The sequence below is a fragment of the Natator depressus genome, chromosome 26, assembly GCF_965152275.1.
Source record: "Natator depressus isolate rNatDep1 chromosome 26, rNatDep2.hap1, whole genome shotgun sequence".
Lineage (NCBI taxonomy): Eukaryota > Metazoa > Chordata > Testudines > Cheloniidae > Natator > Natator depressus.
This window is the reverse complement of record NC_134259.1, coordinates 3,039,768-3,058,595: the sequence shown is the minus strand read 5'-3', so window position 1 is coordinate 3,058,595 and position 18,828 is coordinate 3,039,768. Positions and strand designations below refer to the sequence as shown.

The 18,828-nt window shown below is 42.6% G+C and overlaps 1 protein-coding gene across 1 annotated transcript in view; it reads left to right on the top strand.

Moving 5' to 3' along the window:
• KCNU1 (potassium calcium-activated channel subfamily U member 1) overlaps positions 1 to 18,319 on the top strand; it is a 77,290-nt gene extending 58,971 nt beyond the window's left edge. The window contains 6 exon segments of the mRNA XM_074939899.1: positions 3,188 to 3,265; positions 10,476 to 10,606; positions 15,283 to 15,477; positions 16,739 to 16,845; positions 18,162 to 18,278; positions 18,280 to 18,319. Of these exon segments, the coding sequence (XP_074796000.1) occupies positions 3,188 to 3,265; positions 10,476 to 10,606; positions 15,283 to 15,477; positions 16,739 to 16,845; positions 18,162 to 18,278; positions 18,280 to 18,319 (668 nt within the window).
• Positions 18,320 to 18,828: the final 509 nt, after the last annotated feature.

The following is an 18,828-nucleotide window of genomic DNA, read 5'->3' as shown; positions in this document are numbered from 1 at the left end:
TCCAGGTGAAACAGTTGAATAATGCTAGCAGCTAAGGAACCTGATGAGGTCAGCTGATGATCCAAATATAATAAGGAAGAGGTTTTCTATTCTCTGTCTCCATTTTGGTGGGGGCAAGGGGGGAAAGAGATGAGCTTGTTTACTTGATTTAAGCCAAGTAAAAGAACTAGAAAGGGGTGGGGGAGAAAAGAGCCCACAGAGACAGAGGATGTCCAAACAGTTTGCCAAACTCAGCTGGTATGAGGCTGGCAAAACCATTCATGGAGGGGCTCTGTCTCAAAAGATCCCTGATCGCAAACACTCAGACACATGTTTAAGTTTAAGAATGCAGATAGTCCTATTGACTTTGTTGGGACCACTATGTTAAAGTTAATAGGTGGTTGGCCCAGACGAGGGAAATTTGCACCCGTCTATATACAACACTATGGTTGCTCTACAACAAACCCCTAATACAGCTCCTTTTTCCCCCTTTTATAAGGCTTTGGAGAAAGGAGCGGATGTATTTATAGGCAGCCATTTTCTTATTCAGTGATTTTTAATGTGTGGAGTAGGTGCCCACAGCACAGGATAGACACCTATAGTTCTGTTTTCATCTTAAGCTTCGAAAATATGAATGTACACCTGTTCCCCGGTAGAAGCAAATTAGGGCTTCTACTGTTGCAACCCACTATGGGAACTCACTGGGATAAATTGCACTAGCGTGTACAAGCTCCGTTCTATACCAGTGCAGCACATCCACACTGGGGGTTTCACTGGCATAGCTTTACAGTTGCAAGACAAAATTTAAAAAAAAAAACCCACAATGTAAACAGAGCCTAACTGTTCACAGAATTGGGGTCAGGGAGGAGACATGTAGAAGATGTCCAATAAATAGTCCAAATTAGTCCATCTGAAATAAGTGGGATTGCAGCACATCCATGAATGCAGGATTCCTTTTTTAGGGGGTGTGGAGTTCATACCAGAGAACCAATGACTGATGAAGACCTGCTGCTGGTATGACCCAGACTGATCTTGGAGACCAAGAGTAGAAAAGCATTGGCTGACAGTAACTATTGGTTTGGGAAATAGGAGGAGAGAGCATAGATTATGAAGATCATTCTTTAACATCATAATAATCTGAGGAGCTAGCAAGTACAGAAGGGACCGATTTAAAATACCTGTTTATGTATGATATGAAGCAGCAAACCTAGTTTTAAAAAAGATGGTTAAAAGCTGGACTTTTCTGTGCAATATTTATCAGTTGCTGATGGACCATTCAATTACTTGGCTGGACATCCAGCCACCTTACTGATCCTGATTCTCCATCATCCTAAACTTTGCAGCTGTAAATGAAACCACCCCATTTCACATCCGCAACCTTGCAAAAGTTGGACATTTGTCATGATTTTGAGGCAGAAGTCCTAGGTTCCTCAGAAGTTAAGTGAACATTGCAGCTATATGAGCCGAGTCTGGAGGTTTCTGTGGTTGTGTCTTGTGGTTTTGGATTTCATCATAAACATTTCAGAGAGCTCTATCCGAGCCCAGCACATCTCTTCCACACATTACCTGTCTCCGGGGTATGCAACTGAAGAGATCTTAGTGAGCCAGACCCCCCTAGAGGTCAACATTACTTACAGCCACAGGAATGACCGTTTGTTAGGGTCATTTTGAATGCCAAGGTCTCCTAGTCTTTCCCATGGAAACTTTTAGGTTTTCCAGTAATGCTGTAATGATCACCCTGTCATGTCACTAAGTGAACAGGTTGGCAAACCTAGGTACTGAACTAAATAATCTGTGGCATAATCTAAATATATAACAGTAATTAAGTCTGACAACTTAATATGCTATTGAAATTCAAATGTACAGTAGTAATCTACAATTAAGTAATCTTTTGTAATAGCACCCTGCCAGTTTGTAAGATTTCAGGTACAGTGCTGTGTACTGTTTGGTAGCAAAAATATTGACATAAGGAAAATGCATCCAGGCAATGATCTGACATACATTCAAATCAGCTACTGTAATACGTGGAAAGGTAGAAAAAGGGCAATAATTCATTTTCAGGCATTTAGCTGATGTCACCAGCCGATGTTCAGAAATGCCAGTGCATGCCCAGGAGGTGCTTTTTGTGCTGCTTCTGTGCCCCACATTTCAAATGTTTTTGGGCATTTCTGTCACCTGAATTTAGTAATTGTCAGAAGAGATTAGACCAGTGACCCATCTAGGACCATATTAGTGTCTAGACAGAAAGAAGGTTCAATGAATTTTACTTTCAGACTCAGATAAATCTTCTGTTATCCCTGTTTGTTCAGCCACTTTCTATAGGATTTGTAAGAGAGACGATCCACTATCCAATATCCTGTCTCTGACTGAGATGAGACCCTGCTTTTAGTCAGAGTCCCTAGTGCAGTTTGGATTCTGCCATCTTTACTTTGAATAATGCCTTACTCAATGATTAGTCCAATTAATAGTCACCTACTCAGATATTACAGTGATGGGCACTAATATAAGTACTTAGATGTTGATTGATGGAACATAAGTAAGAGAGACCGAATCAAATCCTATCCAAACAAGAGATGGGGAAAGCAGACAATCTAACACAGTCTCTGAAAACTGTCTTTAAATAAAATGGGTCTGGTTTTCCCACTGATGTAAATCAGAAATAACTCCTTGAAGGCACCCAGAAAGTAAGGGGAGAATCAGGACTAATGTTTTCCAGGAGGCCTTCACATGTCTCTCTTAAACCACTGGCTTATGTCTTGAGTTCCAAAATGCAGGCCATTTTGCTTTCCCCTTCACTTTTGCTGCACATGTCCTATCCCATTTCTTTACAGCCTCCTTCAAGGGAAAAAAAAAACACCCTTGGAGTGCAAATTGGCTTACTAGGGGCTTTGTGCCTAACAACACTATTACCAGCCCCGCTGCTCCACAGAGAGTAATTATATTTTAGTTATGATGTCAATAAGCGGCTCCCAGGAGAGCTTTTCTTTCTTAATCCTTTGAAACTCTGAGTGAATAAAATGCAGCATGGAAAAGCAAACCAAGGCAAGAAACTTTCTATTTATAGGAAGTGCTTTGGGATTTTTACATGACAATGACATTTTTTTAGGCTCAGGTAAGTGCCTTTCTGCTTGTGTCAGTCTCTGAACCATTGTCTTCCTGCCTTTACCTCTCTCTTCTCTCCCCATGTTGTTGTTGATTGTTTCTGCAGAGGCAGTTGGCAGAGTGAGAACACTGGAGAATGAATCAGAGCCAAGTTATAAAAGGATCCCCATCATCACAGAGCTGAGTACGTTATTCTTTGGGAACAAATTTCACAGAAGCGATAAGCGTACTGCATTATTTATTTACCCCCGGCCCCCTTTAAAATTCACAGACAGAAAACAACAAGCACTGCATGTCCAAGGAGCATTAAAAGGGTTGACTTAAATATTAATTTGGTGGCTTTGAAGAAGTCAGGGGGAAAAAACCTATAACAGTGTTACAAAATCCCCAGTGAATAGTGAGTCTGTTTAGGAGAGAAAGGATACCCTTAGGGCTATGCAACTGATCTGCACATCAGGAGATCCGGGTTCAGTACCTGGTTCTGCTGCAGACTCCCTCTGGGATCTGGGCAAGTCCCTTAATCTCTCTGTGCCTCAGTTCTCAGTCTGTAAAATTAGGGCTAGTACCACTTCCCTCTTTCATCTCATTTGTACTACACTGTCATCTAGAGGCCTCAGCCCACTCTCCAGAAAGACAATCCCTGTACCAAAGAGCATGCAATCTAAGTACCACCTGCCTCACAGAGGTGTGCTGTGAAGATCATTCAGAATGATGGTGAGCGATTCAGACATTACTGTGATGGGTCCATATTAGTTTGGAGACAGCTCAAGAGCTCAACGCATTTTAGTATCAGATCCAGTGAATACGTCCGTCCTTCACATCCCATATTGTTCAGCCACTCTGGATTTCATTTATAACAGAGACAACCCACAATGCTTTTTCATGCTACTCTTGGCTGTTTCATCTTCATCCCCTGGTGATTACATACTAAATCCATTAATTAGAAACATGTGCAATGATTAACTGATTACTAGTAACATAGCAGGCAGTGTGACACCAGAGTGGTATGGCTGGGCTGCTAGTCTCCAGGGATGCGGATGTTTAGTTCCATTTAGAGTGCTGACACAAGGCAGTACTCATCAAATTAGCATAGTGTGTCGCTAGGCGTTCTGACTGGACCCTGACTCCATCAGCCACTGTTTTTTTGTTTGGCATGATCCTTAGAAGTGCCATGTGCACTGAACAACTCAGTGACAGTTCTGTCAATTCCAGAACCACCCTCCATTCATAACTGAGCCAGAACCAATGACCTGCCCTTCCTTCTTGTCCATATGTAACCATCTCTCAGGATCATCACAGCACAGCTTATGGTAACTCTTTCAAAGCTCGATCCCCTGAGGCGGCGGTAGGAATGGCTGAGGTGGTTTGAATAGGAGGTTTACTTGTTTGTCTGAGGTTTGACAATGTTATTTTATTCATTTATTTATTTATTTTATTGTTTCTCCTATTTCCATGATTTTCTGTGCTTCCCAGTTCCAGCTGGGGCAGGAAGTAACAGTACTGAAAAGTTTCAGAGTAGCAGTTGTGTTAGTCTGTATTCGCAAAAGAAAAGGAGTATTTGTGGCACCTTAGAGACTAACAAATTTATTTGAGCATAAGCTTTCATGAGCTACAGCTCACTTCATCAGATGCATTCAGTGGAAAATACAGTGGGGAGATTTATATACATAGAGAACATGAAACAATGGGTGTTACCATACACACTGTAACGAGAGTGATCACTTAAGGTGAGCTATTACCAGCAGGAAAGCGGGGGTGGGGGGGGGGACGACACGACTTTTTGTAGTGATAATCAAGGTGGGCCATTTCCAGCAGTTGACAAGAACGTCTGAGGAACAGTGGGGGTGGGGGTGGGGGAAATAAACAAGGGGAAATAGTTTTACTTTGTGTAATGACCCATCCACTCCCAGTCTCTCTTCAAGCCTAAGTTAATTGTATCCAGTTTGCAAATTACTGAAAAGTTGTGGTGATGGAGCTTGTGGCTGGGTAGTCATTACACTTGGAGTAACTGTTAATGGAGAATCCAGAGACACATTAGAAAAATAATCACATTTCTACTGGGAGATTCTATTTGGCTGAGCTAATTGAAACTGCACCAGTTGGAGAGAAAGAAAAATGTAGCTCTCCACAGAAACCTCATTTTCACCAAAGCTGCCCAAGGTCCAGTGGCTGTACATTCTACCCATGTAGGTCTCCATCCCTATAGTATATGAGCAGCTCACGTCCCTTAATGAATTTACCATCGCAGCACCCCATGAAGTAGGGATGTATGACTACCTCATCTTACAGAGGTAAATGAATGAATAAATGAGTAAATGAATTCTTTGCATCAGTCTTCACTGCAGAGGATGTGAGGAAGATTCCCTCACCTGAGCCATTTCTTTTAGGTGACAAATCTGAGGAACTGTCCCAGATTGAGGTGTCTATAGAGGAGATTTTGGAACAAATTGGTAAATTAAACAATAATCAGTCATCAGGGCCAGATGGCATTCACTCAAGAGTTCTGAAAATATGAAATTGTAGAACTGCTAACTGTGGTATGTAACCTATCACTTAAACCAGCGTTTGTACCAGATGACTGGAGGATAGCTAATATGACACCACTTTTAAAAATGGCTCCAGAGGTGATCCTGGCAATTACAGGCCAATAACCCTCACTTCAGTTCCAGGCAAATTGGTTGAAACTATAATAAAGAACAGAATTATCAGACACATGGATGAACACAATTTGTTGGGGAAGAGTCAACATGGCTTTTATAAAGGGAAATCATGCCTCACCAATCTATTAGAATTCTTTGATGGGGTCAACAAAATTAGAATTCTTTGATGAGGTCAACAGACAAGTGGATAAGGGTGATCCAGTGGCTATAGTGTACTTGGACTTTCAGAAAGCCTATCACAAAGTCCCTCACCAAAGGCTCTTAAGCAAAGTCAGGAGTCATGGGATAAGAGGGAAGGTCCTCTCATGGATCAGTAACTGGTTGAAAGACCGGAAACAAAGGGCAGGAATAAATGGTCAGTTTTCAGAACGGAGAGGCGTAAATAGTGGTATCTCTAGAAGTTTGCAGATGATACAAATTACTCAAATTAGTTAAATCCAAAGCTGACTGCGAAGAGTTACAAAGGGATCTCACAAAACTGGGTGACTGGGCAACAAAATGGCAGGTGGAATTCAGTGTTGATAAATGCAAAGTGATGCACCTTGGAAAACATAATCCCAACTATACATACAAAATGGTGGATGTGCAGTGGCAGTCAAAAAAGCGAACAGAATGTTGGGAGCCATTAGGAAGGAGAGAGATAATAAGGCAGGAAATATCATAATGCCACTATATAAATCTATAGTACCTCCACACCTGGAATACTGTGTGCAGTTCTGGTCGTCCCATCTCAAAAAAGATATATTAGAATTGGAAAAGGTACAGAGAAAGGCAACAAAAATGATTAAGCTTCCATGTAGGAGAGATTAAGAAGACTGGGACTGTTCAGCTTGGAAAAGAGAAATTAAGGGGAGATATGATAGAGGTCTATAAAATCATGAGTGGTATGGAGAAAGTGAATAAGGAAGCACTATTTAACCCTTCAAATAACACACAAACCAAGGGTCACCAATGAAATTAATAGGCATCAGGTTTAAAACTAACAAAAGGAAGTACAATGCAGAGTCAACCTGTTGAACTCATTGCCAGGGGATGTTGTGAAGGCCAAAAGTATAACTGCATTCAAAAAAGAATTAGTTAAGTTCCCAGGGGATAGCTTCATCAATGGCTATGAGCCAAGATGGTCAAGAATGCAACCCCATGATCTGGATGTCCCTAAGCCTCTGACTGCCAGATGCTGGGACTGGATGACGGGATGGATCTCTTGATAATTTCCCAGTTCTGTTCATTTCCTTTGAAATATCTGGCATTAGACACTGTTGGAAGATAGGATATTGGGCTAGATGGACCATTGGTCTGGCCCAGTATGGCTGTTCTTCTGTTATGTACAGAAGGAGACTTGAGGTATAGAGAGATCTCATGACTTGCTCAAGGTCATATAGGGGATCTGGGGCAGAACCAGAAATTGCCCCCAGCTCTTCTGAGTCCTAATCCAGTGCCTTAGCCACAAGACCATCCTTATTTACATCCTCAAAACAACATTTTACTGACTGATCGTACCCTATGGTCCTGATGCTGCCTTATCACAGCTTAATTTCCCATAGGTGCCAGGAAGCAGCAGAAATCATGAAAGAAGGTTGTGCTCTGAGGGTTCCAGCCTGATTTCATTAGTGTTCTGTCACATGTCTTGGTACTGATAGTTTGGAAGGGATTACAAAGCTTAGGTTTAGGACATGATGCCTCACTTAGATTGTGAGCTCTTTGGGGCATTGACCATCTTTTTGTACAGCACCTAGCACCATAGGGTACCATCCATGACTGGGATTTCTAGCCAATATTGCAATAGAAATAATAATCAAATAACACCTGTCCTACCACCATCTCAGACCTATGGGCCACTCTGACACTTGAATTTCCCATAGTCATGCTTTGATATTCACTTGTGCTGTGGTCTGTGCTTTTATTTCTCTTGCCTCCCAGCATCTCAGAATGTTTTGAGCCAGCTGTTATGATCCAGCCCCACTGAGGAGAGAATGTGCCGTCAAGCTGATGGCTTGAGACAGGCAATGGACCAAGTGCGCAATTTCCTCCTGGATTCCATGTGGCAGTGGAGGGGAAAACACCTGAAATCAGTTGACATGGCTTTGCATTTTAGTCATGTTAGATCTTTGACAAAGTAATGAATTTGGGCCAGTCCCTTAGCACATGCTTCCCTGCCCCCACTGTGGCCTAGAACAGAAATGGGAATCTGTTTGCAGACTCAGGGGTAAGGTAGGAAGGCAAATGCCCTCACGAGTTTAAGACTTGAAAGCACAAAAACAGCTGTCTTGCAAAAAGTCCCTCATATAGCCCCTAGGCCAGCGAAGCACTTATGTCTGTGCCTACCTTCCAAGCCAATGGAGGAATTACTTGCGTGCTTAAATTTAGCCATATGCATACGTGCTTTGCTGGATCAGGTCTGTGGCTAACCTCTGGTCACTGCTGGGTACTACATATCAATGTCAGCAATAAGACATCCATTATCAATGTTGCCATCTACCAAAGGCATCTTCTGAATATCAGTCACACACTGCTCAAAACCTGCCAAAAGAAGCATCTTAGTATCCCTTAATATCTTAGATCCTTAGTATCTTTGGGTGAAATCCTGGGCCAACTGAAGTCAGTGGGAGTTTTGATGTTCATCTCCATGGGGATAGGATTTCATCCTGTGTCTTTTAGATTGCCATCTATTCTGGGCAAGGATTGGCCTTTGCTATATGTTTGTACAACACTTAGCACAGTGGAGTCCTGACCGTGATGGCCTCTAGGAGCTGCCACAATATAACTGGTAAATAGTAAATTCCTACGAGCTCCTCAATTGCCACCTACCGAAGGAAACCCATTACAGACTCCCAGCTCCCACAGAAGCATAAGAAGGCATCAGCAGACCCAATTTCTACATTAAAAAGAGCTCTCCAGGAACTCAGACCCATTGTATTAAAAGCAGCCAAGCTGTTTCCTCCGGATTCTCATCAGCAATATGATATCTCAATTGAATCAGCATTGCCAAGGTTGGCTGGCCTCTGCTGTAATTACTGTGAGATCATGATGATATCCCAGTGAAGTACAAAGCTTACCCTGGCCCCTGAGGCCATGCCATCTCCTGGCACTTGCTGAGCCATGAGGCATGATAGACCGAAACACGGGCTTTTCAGTGCCAGCATAGATCCTGAGTGCCCATGAAGGAAATAGACATGGATATAGCTGTTGGAGCATTATTCCCACATCTGGAGAGTTGTTTTACTGCCCTTATACTCTGATAGGCTGCTGCTTTCCCCTTACTTATGGGGACATGAGGAGGAGTATTCAAGGAAGGGAATTAGCCAAACCAGCCACCTCCCATCAGGCTGATCTAAAGCCCATTGAAGTCAATAGAATGTCTCATTGGGCGCAGTGGGCTTTTGTTTAGCCCAGGGAACTGGTTGGCAGGGTTTGGATTTCCAATGCAACAAACTTCTGATTTGCTCGGCTACTCCCTCGAACGCAGGGTGAATGGACATTCCTCTGGAGTTACGGCTGCTAGATACCCCTGGCACAAGAGGCCAATAAGTGAAACAAATAACTTAGAAACAATAACAAACCCCCCTAAACAGGAAAGAATGGGAAAAAAACAAAACAGGTTATTTCAATCTGTGCTAGTATGTCCAGGGTTTTTATACCCAGATTCTTAAGGGCCAATCAATGGAGCAATACTGATTTATACCATTTGAAGGTCTGACCCCCAAAATGTAGGTTGGTTAAATTTTTGTGTACAGAATACATTGCTGAATGATAACCAGTGTGACTGGGTATCAGAAGTCTTTCAACAGCAATGTGAAACTGGCCAATTTTAGTTACCTTCTTTAAGCATCTGTTCAAATGCCTCCTAGCTTTGCAGGGCACAAACTACATTAATCAGTAATCACAGAAAGGTTACTTGTTAAGGTTTTATTTTTAATGGAAAAAATGGGTTCTTGGTCTTAATTCCGTTGCTCATTCTGTCCCACTCCAGCTGTGTTGCTGTCATTCATCAAGATTCTCACTGGCATAGCTCGAATACGAGCATATACCTAGTACATTCAGCAGCACAGCAGGTGCCTTCTGCCTGGACGGATTTACACAGTCTATTAAAAACAGAAAAGAAAGTTAAACCAATGCCATTTTTTATTATGAGGATTTCTTCAAGAACTATATGTTGGCTCTTAAATGTGGGCAAGACTGAGAGACTGCCTGATATCCCATAACTTAAGAATTGGTGTGTGTGGCGGGGGGAGGGGGTTTCAAAAAATTAACTAAGCAAATTTAAACAGCAATTTTTTTTCTTTTTTATGATTGTATAATTAACCAGTGGAACTCACTGCTACAGGATGCTGAGGCATTATGGGTAAAAGTTTCCAAAACATTTAAGTGACTGAGAAGCCAAAGTCTCATTTTCAAAAAGTGACTTGGGAACTTAGGAATCTAAGTCTTAAGTCATTTTTGAAAATGTGGCTTTAGTTCCTAAGTCATTTGGGTGCTTTGGAAACTTTTACCCCATGTCACTAAGGTCTGGGTTCTTGGTGTGATAAGCTTTTGCCCCAGTGCACAACTGGTCAGGTACATTAAACGCTTTTTTCCCCTTCTTCCTCTAAAGCAATAGGTTCTGGCTAGTGCCGGAGACAGGATAATGGGCTAGGCTAATGAATCATTGTTCTGTTCTCATCCTGTATGGTAACTACAGTGTTTTTAAGATCTTTAGTGTTCCTTCTTTGATTGATTGATTGATTGATTCTACAGACACTACATCGAATGTCCAGTTCATTGATCACCACATTAGCAGCGACTCTCAGATCCCAGAACAAGAGCTGTATCTCAGCTCCACTGGTGGTATCTTCTCAGATAGCTTTTTGGATTCTCTCTTGTCCACTGTAAGTACATCACTGACTCCTGTAACTGGTTGCCTCATAAACAACCATTCGCTAGGACAGGGACAACCGATCGAGCAACATAACAATTTCCATTTGGGATAAATCCACTAAGTCTCCCATCCTGTCTCCAAAAACAGCCAATATCACCTGCTTGAGAGCAAGGTGCAAGAAACCCTGCAGTAGGCAATGATGGGGTTAGTTAGAGGTTGGCTTATTCCCTAATGTAGGAGAGTTTATAGCTCTTCCAAAACTCTTGTATATTTTTAATCCTTTAAATTTTATAGCTCTAGATATTCCTGTTATCCAGAGAAATGTTTACTCCTTTTTTGAATCCTGCTTTTGGCCTCAATGATATCTTGTGGCAGTGAGTTCCACAGGGTTATGCGAATCTGGAGAACCATCAGTTCCAAGAGACATCTCATTCAGTGCACACCATTGTCAGCTCTCTCATTCTCTGTGCCAGGGGTTCTCAGACGTTATTGCACCGCAACCCCCTGCTGACAACAAAAATTACTACACGACCCCAGGAGGAGGGACCGAAGCCTGAGCCCACCTGAGCCCCACTACCCTGGGTGGGGGCGGGCAGGCCCAAAACCTGAGTCCCATCACCCCAGGTGGGGAGGGCCAAATCCAAATCCCAAGGGCTTTAGCCCCAGGCGGGGGCCTGTAATCTGATCCCTGCCATCCAGGGCTGAAGCCCTCAGACTTCGACTTCTGCCCTGGGAAGTGGTGCTCGAGCTTTGCTTTGGCCCCAGGCCCCAGCAAAGCTAATGCCAGCCTTGGCGGCGCCATTAAAACAGGTTGTCCCGACCCACAGTTTGAGAACCGCTTCTCTACGCTGTATAAATAAGTTAGCTGGAGTTATTTTATAGTGTTTTCATTACAGGTTTTTTTTTTTTAAAGAATCCTTACTTGCTGTAAAAGATATTTAGGATAAGTCTGACTGTTTTTTAGCATGATTTAGATCAGGAGCAAGCTGTTCCTCTGAAGGGAAATGTATTCGTTCAAACCATCATTACCTTTGACACCAATTGGACCCTTTGTTGGAAATCACAATAGTAGTGCCAATAACTGAATGGCCCATGAAGACTCAAACTTCTTGGGAGTGGAGTGGGAGAAGGTACCTCCAGGTCCGGCTTGAGGTGCATTGGTGAGCTGAAGTGTGGAGGGACATTTGCACGACCACTACCCTGCTATAACTGATGTGGGGATAAACAAAACACTTCATTCTCCAGGGATGTCTGTCTGGCATCAGCATGGAAATTCAATTGGGCTGGATTGCAAAGCGAAGTCAATGGGAGTAGTATGTTTTCTACAAAGAGATTTAGGCGTACAACTAATTCTACACGTGTTGCCACAATCATAGACCCGATATGGTCCAGATGTCTGCAAGCCCCATCAGATTAGGACCCTTACAAAAGATGGAAAGGTTTGAATCTGCAAAATTTTTTGGCAATGGCTCTGTATAACATTTGTATCTTTAAGTGTGTGTTTAACATGGTACATGGGATTGAAAATGTAAGGAGAGCAGAGAGAACATGACAGTTCCCCACCCCCATAACATATTCATGTCAGATCGCTGACAGAAGTGAGTGATACTGATGGTAATGACGCGGATGAGGGAAAGTGTGGGGCAGTTAAGCCAACATTTTGTCAGGAAGACAGCAGCTCAATTCATAATAAGCCTGCATCTCCCAAACTGGCTGCCCTTCTTTCTTAACTGTGCCACCTCCCATCCCCCATGACCTTTGGTGCTGCAGTCAAGTTACACGTGACTTGCCTTGGATTCAGGTGTAACAAGATACTGCTTGGGCGGCAGTTTTAAAGAAATTGAATAAATACACCACAAACCTCTTGAAGGGATAAGCAGTCCAAAAAAAAAAAAAGAAGAGTGTCAAGTCCAGTTATGCTTTCCTGAGAAGACTCCAGTGTTAGGGAAAGTATTATATGGCTGCTAGTCACTGATATGTCAGTCAGCCTGACTGTAATTAAGGATCGCTGGTGTCAAGTGTAAAAGTAACTTGAGATCTAGCATGACCTGTCTTAAAGGATAAAATTTCACTCAGGCTTCAGATCCCAAGTCAGTCCAGGAATGATCAACTCTTAGGTCTAATTTTTCAGCAGGAGAATGTCTTTGGTCAGATTCAGCTAGTCATTAAATGTAGGGAAGAAGGAAAAGAGACATGATATTGTTTAGTCAGGCAGAGGGTTGGGAAAAGCAAAGCAAGCGAATGAGAACAAAGAATAGAGGAAAGCATTCAGCTGTTAAATATCCTCTCTGCTTTCCCATCATTGTGAAGATCTGCTGAAAGTTCCTGGGTTTTTGAGCTGCCTGAGAGCCAGTTTGTTGTTTTCCTGTAACGGGAAAGGACGGTGCTAGAGAGGCCAGTGTGGAGGAAAAGCAATGACAGTAGATTCCATCAAGTGAAGCATAACCCCCCTCGGAAGTCGGAAGTAGAAATGGCTCTCGCGCTAACCTGATACTTGATGGCTAGCGGGGCAGAAAGGAGCTATATAGTGCAAGAAGAGAGAGAGGATGGTTTTGTGGTTAAGGCACTGAAAAGAGTTCAATTAATGGCTCTGCCATAGGTTTCCTGTATGATGGGGGGCAACTCATGCAGGGCCAGGTTTGCAAATGCTCAGCACTTACAATTGGTCTGGATTTTCCATCATGCTCAGCAGCCAATATAGAGTTGATGGGACTAACTGGGTAACTGCTCAATAATGTGAGAAGAGGGTTCACAGCCTGTCCTGTCATATGCAGTGGCATTCCAAGGGCATCCACGCTCTTCAGGCTGTAACCAAATAACAGATGGAGAAGTCAGTAGGGTCTCCCCCTTTCATCACAAGAACTTGGCTCCTTTACAGTGAGCTTGGAGATTCATTTTAAGCATACTGAAACTTGCCTGCGTGCATATACTCTTACACATCTCTTTACTTGTTTTGCCCCTTTCAAACTTCTACAGTATAGCTAGGCAAAGAAAGTACAGAATGAGGGTGACATGCAAATCCTATTAATTCACCCAAGTATGGAAATACAATTCTTTTGATGTCAAAAAGTACAGCAACGATATGTTAAATAGCTCAGCGCTCTTCAGTTAAATATGTAAAATGCAGATTCCTCTGGAGCAGTATCACTTCAGAATAACCCCAGACTACAGCTCCTTACTTTAAAAGGCTGATAATTACTCTAACAGCATTATAGCCTTTTGCCCAACAATGTGTTCATATGTTATTAAGCGGATTTGAGTTTAGCTCGGATTTAGTAACACCATTCCTTCTCCACAGCTTGTTTAGTTTTTCCTCCTGAGAGTGCAGGTGACAGATTCCATAAGATTGCTACATGTGGGAAATTAGTTTTTGAGAAAGAGTAGAAATTAAATTATTTGATGCATTGAGATTATGGACAGAGGAAATCGGTTCAAATAAACATAAGAAAAATGCTTTTTTTTTTTGCCCCAAATTTGAATTTGAACCACACACTTTTTTTTCAGGTTTGCAAAAGCTCAGTTGTCTTTTTCCCCCTACTTCTGTCTTGTAATGTTTCAGGGTGTGCTTTACAGTTTCTCCAGAGAGCCTCCTTATCTAGCTTAAACGGCTGGCACGGATTCTCCTTGTGGAGTTACTTACATTGTTAAGAGTGTGTTTCAGAAAGTATCTTTCTGAGTTGCTAGCATTTTTTGCCGACTATTATTGGTATAAATGAATTCACAAAGTGCAGGACAATAGAGGATTAGGCCCACTGTGTCCTGCAGAGTTTGGGCTGTACACTTAATGAGTATTCTGTTTTGTCAGTCTGGGGGGATATTTTGAAAGCTCAGTGTGTTAGTTCTGTCTTCACCAGTCTTCTTCCAAAACAGAGGGCCCATGAAGCTAAAGCGCCCTGCATAACTTTAAAAAAATATAGCCACAGAATTAGGGTGCTAGAATCAGAAGACCTGAGCTTTCTTTCCATCCCTATCACTGACGTCTGTGTGACCTTGGGCAAGCCTTTTCGCTACTTGCTGCCTCTGTTTCCCCTTTCACCCCTTGTCTGACTTGGTCTATTTAGACTGCAATCAGAGACAGATGGAAATTTGTCAACGAAATATTTTTGCATTGGAAAATACAGATTCATCAAAACCAAAACTTTTCTCAGGAAAGGGTTGGTTTCAATGAATTTCCTGTTTTGAAAAACTTTTGAAAATAGAAGTTTCAAAATTGCCAGAATGTCCCCTTTTTTGACATTTTCTCAGTGAAGAGTTCCATTTTTTGACTCCAAACAACTTTTTGTTTAGAAATTTAAGATAAGTTATTGCAAAAAGCATTTAAGAAAATAAGAAGCTCAAAATCAAAACGAAATGTTTCTGTTGGCCCAATTCAATTTCACACACACCTCTCCTAGATTTCTGGTTCATTAAGATTGTTGAGATTTTTTTCACGTTTCGTCCTGATTCAGGACAGGAATTCTTTTTCGTTTTAATCTAATTGCGGGGGGGGGGAGGAGAAGTCCCATTTTCTGACCAGGTCTAGTCAAAACACTGGCGCACACTGCGGAGAATAATCCTGCACCAGCAGGGATTGCTGTACTAGAGGTGACGGATAGGTAATTTCCATCTTAAAGTGATAGGGTGATCGCTTTTGTCAGCCTGATATAAACCGGAGGTTTCTGTGTCTGCTGTGACCTTCCTTTCCAGACCTACCGTGACCACCACGTCTTGGCTCTGCTCCAGACTCTGGTGACGGGTGGGACAAGTCCTGAACTGGAGGAACAGCTGGCAGAGAAGAATGTGCTGTGTGGCAGTTTCATGAACATAGCATATGTGGCCCCCAGAGCTAGGTGCAAACTTGCGCTTATGCCTCTGTCCAAGAGGCTGTTAACGGATTCCCAGGTGAGTTATAGCACCATCTTGGTAGCGTTGCCCTTTATGAGCTTGGTTCTGATCTCACACTGGTGTAAATTAGAAGTAACTCCCCTGAAGTCAATGGAAACCCAGTGTTGAGAGTATAATCAGATCCCATATCACTATTCAGTGCAGCAGTGTGAACGTCCTAACCTGTGTATATGGCATGTCCTGTATCTCAGTGTTTTATGGGGTAAATATGTCATGACCTCGCACTGATTAGTGAGTTGGTTACCAAGTGCAGTCAGTAAATATCTCCTCCCTTATCCAGCCTCACCACCTATGCAGTCTGCGAGTAGCCAGTGGTGACTGTCTCAACAATATCCTGTCCATTCTGAAGCCTCCTTTATTTTTACAGCAAAAGATTTTGGAACTTTCATAAGAATATGACCAGGCACAAAATATCCCAAGATTCACTTGTGTAGCTGGGATATTGGCTGTCCTAATATAATATTGACACTCTGGCCTGCTGCAAATCTCAGAGTAAAATATCACCTGAATCACCCTCTATCAACTTATCCTCTTCTTGTTCTCTAACCAAAATGCTGGTGACTACTGACCAGGGCCTGGCCTAGATGTGTCTCTTTCTCTTCCAAAGATACCTGGCTTCCTTTGTCCCTGATTGCTGTCCACGGTCATCTCTCCAGTGGTCATTATTGTCTCCTTCATACAAATCCACAGGGACCAATGGGAAGGGGGTTGGAATCCTGGCATGTACCATGTACCAAGGCAAGTGAGTGTGACTCTCAAGGCTAGGCATTGCTCATCCTTATTAAGCATTTTGAAAACCACTCTCCAAATGAAGGCCCTGATTCAGCAAAGCACTTCAGTCAATGGGACTTAAGCAAGTGCTTAAAGTTAAGAACGTGCTTACATGCTTTGCTGAATCAGGGTTTGTCTTTTCTCTGGCTGCTGAGTGTGAAACACAACCATGCGCACATGCCCTAGCGGAGACATAAGACTAAGCTGACATATGTAAAATTCAGGTTCATTAAATTGGATCTGAATCTGTGGCTAAGGGTGTCAGATGTCCTTTCTTAATATTACTCAGATTGTAAACTCTGTAGGGCAGGGTCCTTTTTTTATTCTGTGCTTCTACAGCATCAAGCACTGTGGGGTCCATGACTGGGGCTCCTCGGTGCTACTGAAATACCAATAATAAATAATAATAAATCTGCTAATGGACTGATCTCACCAGAGGGCTGAATGACCATTCCAGCTAAGAGTACTTTTTGTTCTCTCACTGCAGGATTCCTTTGGAGACATTTACTGCAAAGCATTAGACTTGTTTGGAATCCTTTGCTTTGGACTCTACCGTCTGACAGAAGAGCCCAATCCATACAGGAATAGGGGAGTGCATTTTATTTGAAACTGTGTTTTATATTTACTTCAGTTTGAGCTGGGCAAGAAAGATCCAAAAAAATCTGTTTAATCAATCATAATCTTAATGCTGCAATTATTTTAGATGGTGGGCAAGGAGATACAATCAATTTTGGAGTGCTCATGAAAACAAAGGAGTCACAGATTTGCTAATTACATGTGCAGTGCAGGCAGATGAAGCCTTCACATGGCTCTAACAAGACACCTCAGTCTTGACTTGAAGCTCAGATGCTAACCTAAATCTTAAACTAGAGCAGCCCCAGCTGTTCCAGTGCTGTGCCTCCATGATATCATAATCCTGGTCCCTTCCCCAGTCTGAGTCAAGATTTGCACCCTTGTTATGGCTCTGGGTATCCCCTGAACAGAGACCTTTAGATATATCTACTTTTGTGGCGGTTACGGTGCCTACTATGGGGTAGCATGAGAGACAACGATGCTTATTTAATATCTGATTATTCTTTACATGTGAACACTGGCCTTCAGCGAGAGGCCAGAGTGTGATGTTAGTGGGGTTGTCCAAGTTCATAGATTCCACGGATTTTAAAGTCAGAAGAGAGCACAATGATCATCTAATCTGATCTCCAGCATGACCAAGGCCAGAGAATCCCACCCAGTGATTCCTGCAATGAGCCAAAAATGTTGGTTGAACTAGAGCAACTCTCTTAAAAAGACACCCACTCTTCAAGGGATAAAGCATTTATCACATCCTTTGGCAATCTCTTCCAGTGATTAATTAACCCCAATTAAAAATTTATATCTTATTCCTAGGTATAAGTGAGTGCAGAAGAAAGCCCTATGAATGGTACACTATAGTATGCATCTTCTAATTCAGGGGTTGGTAACCTTCAGCACGCGGTCCATCAGGGTAATCCGCTGGCGGGCCGTGAGACATTTTGTTTACGTTGACCGTCCACAGGCATGGCCCCCTGCAGCTCCCAGTGGCTGTGGCCTATGGGAGCTGTGGGAAACAGCGGGCCGCAGGGACGTGCTGGCTGCCCCTTCCCACAACTCCCATTGGCCAGGAACGGCAAACCATGGCCACTGGGAGCTGCGGGAGGCTGTGCCTGCGGATGGTCAACATAAACAAAATGTCTCACGGCCCGCCAGTGGATTACCCTGATGGACCGCGTGCCAAAGGTTGCTGACCTCTGTTCTAATTATTCAAAAGGATTTTTCAAGTGCAGTTAAACATTGCAAAAAGATGCTATTCCCTAGCTATCCTGAGCATTACTTAGCAAAGGTCAAAGGACCCCACAGAGCTGTTGGATTCTCATGTTCTGGTGCTTTTCCAGGTATGCAATTGCTCGGCCCCCCAGTGATTTCAAGATGTTACCTACGGATATGGTGTTTTGCATTGTCCCATTCAGCACCACAGCAACTAGTGACCTGTCAGTTTGTGAGGAGGATCTTTCACCAAGGAGGCATCAGAGCCATACGGACAGTTCCATAAAGCAAAATTAAGTGAGATTGTGGAAATAAAAAAGAATGTATTGGTTACTAAGACCCCACAATGAGCTTTCTTGGTCATTTTTTCCTAGGGATGTAGCAGGCAGTTTGAAATGCTTAAACACTGATATGAGCAGCTGTGTAGCCACACAGGCTGGGATTTTCAAAAGTGCCTACAGAAGTTAGGCATCCATGTTAACCTTTTACCCATGACCTGAACTCAGATGATCAGGTAAATAATCATTTATATCTTAGCAAGCATCTTAACTCTTTCTAAATTAACACCAATGAAACTCAAGTTCTCATGCAAAATAGGAGTAACCAAAGAAATGTAAGGATTATTTTCAAATTGGTTTTGCAGTAGATCTGGGGCACAGTGCTTAGCTTGGGGCCTAGTAGTAGTAATTGTTAGCATGAGGCCACATTAGGCCTATTGTAAGTTAGCATACATAAGTAACCTTGGGTTAAAAGATTTAGCAGTATGTATCCTGTGATAGACTGTTAGACTGCAAA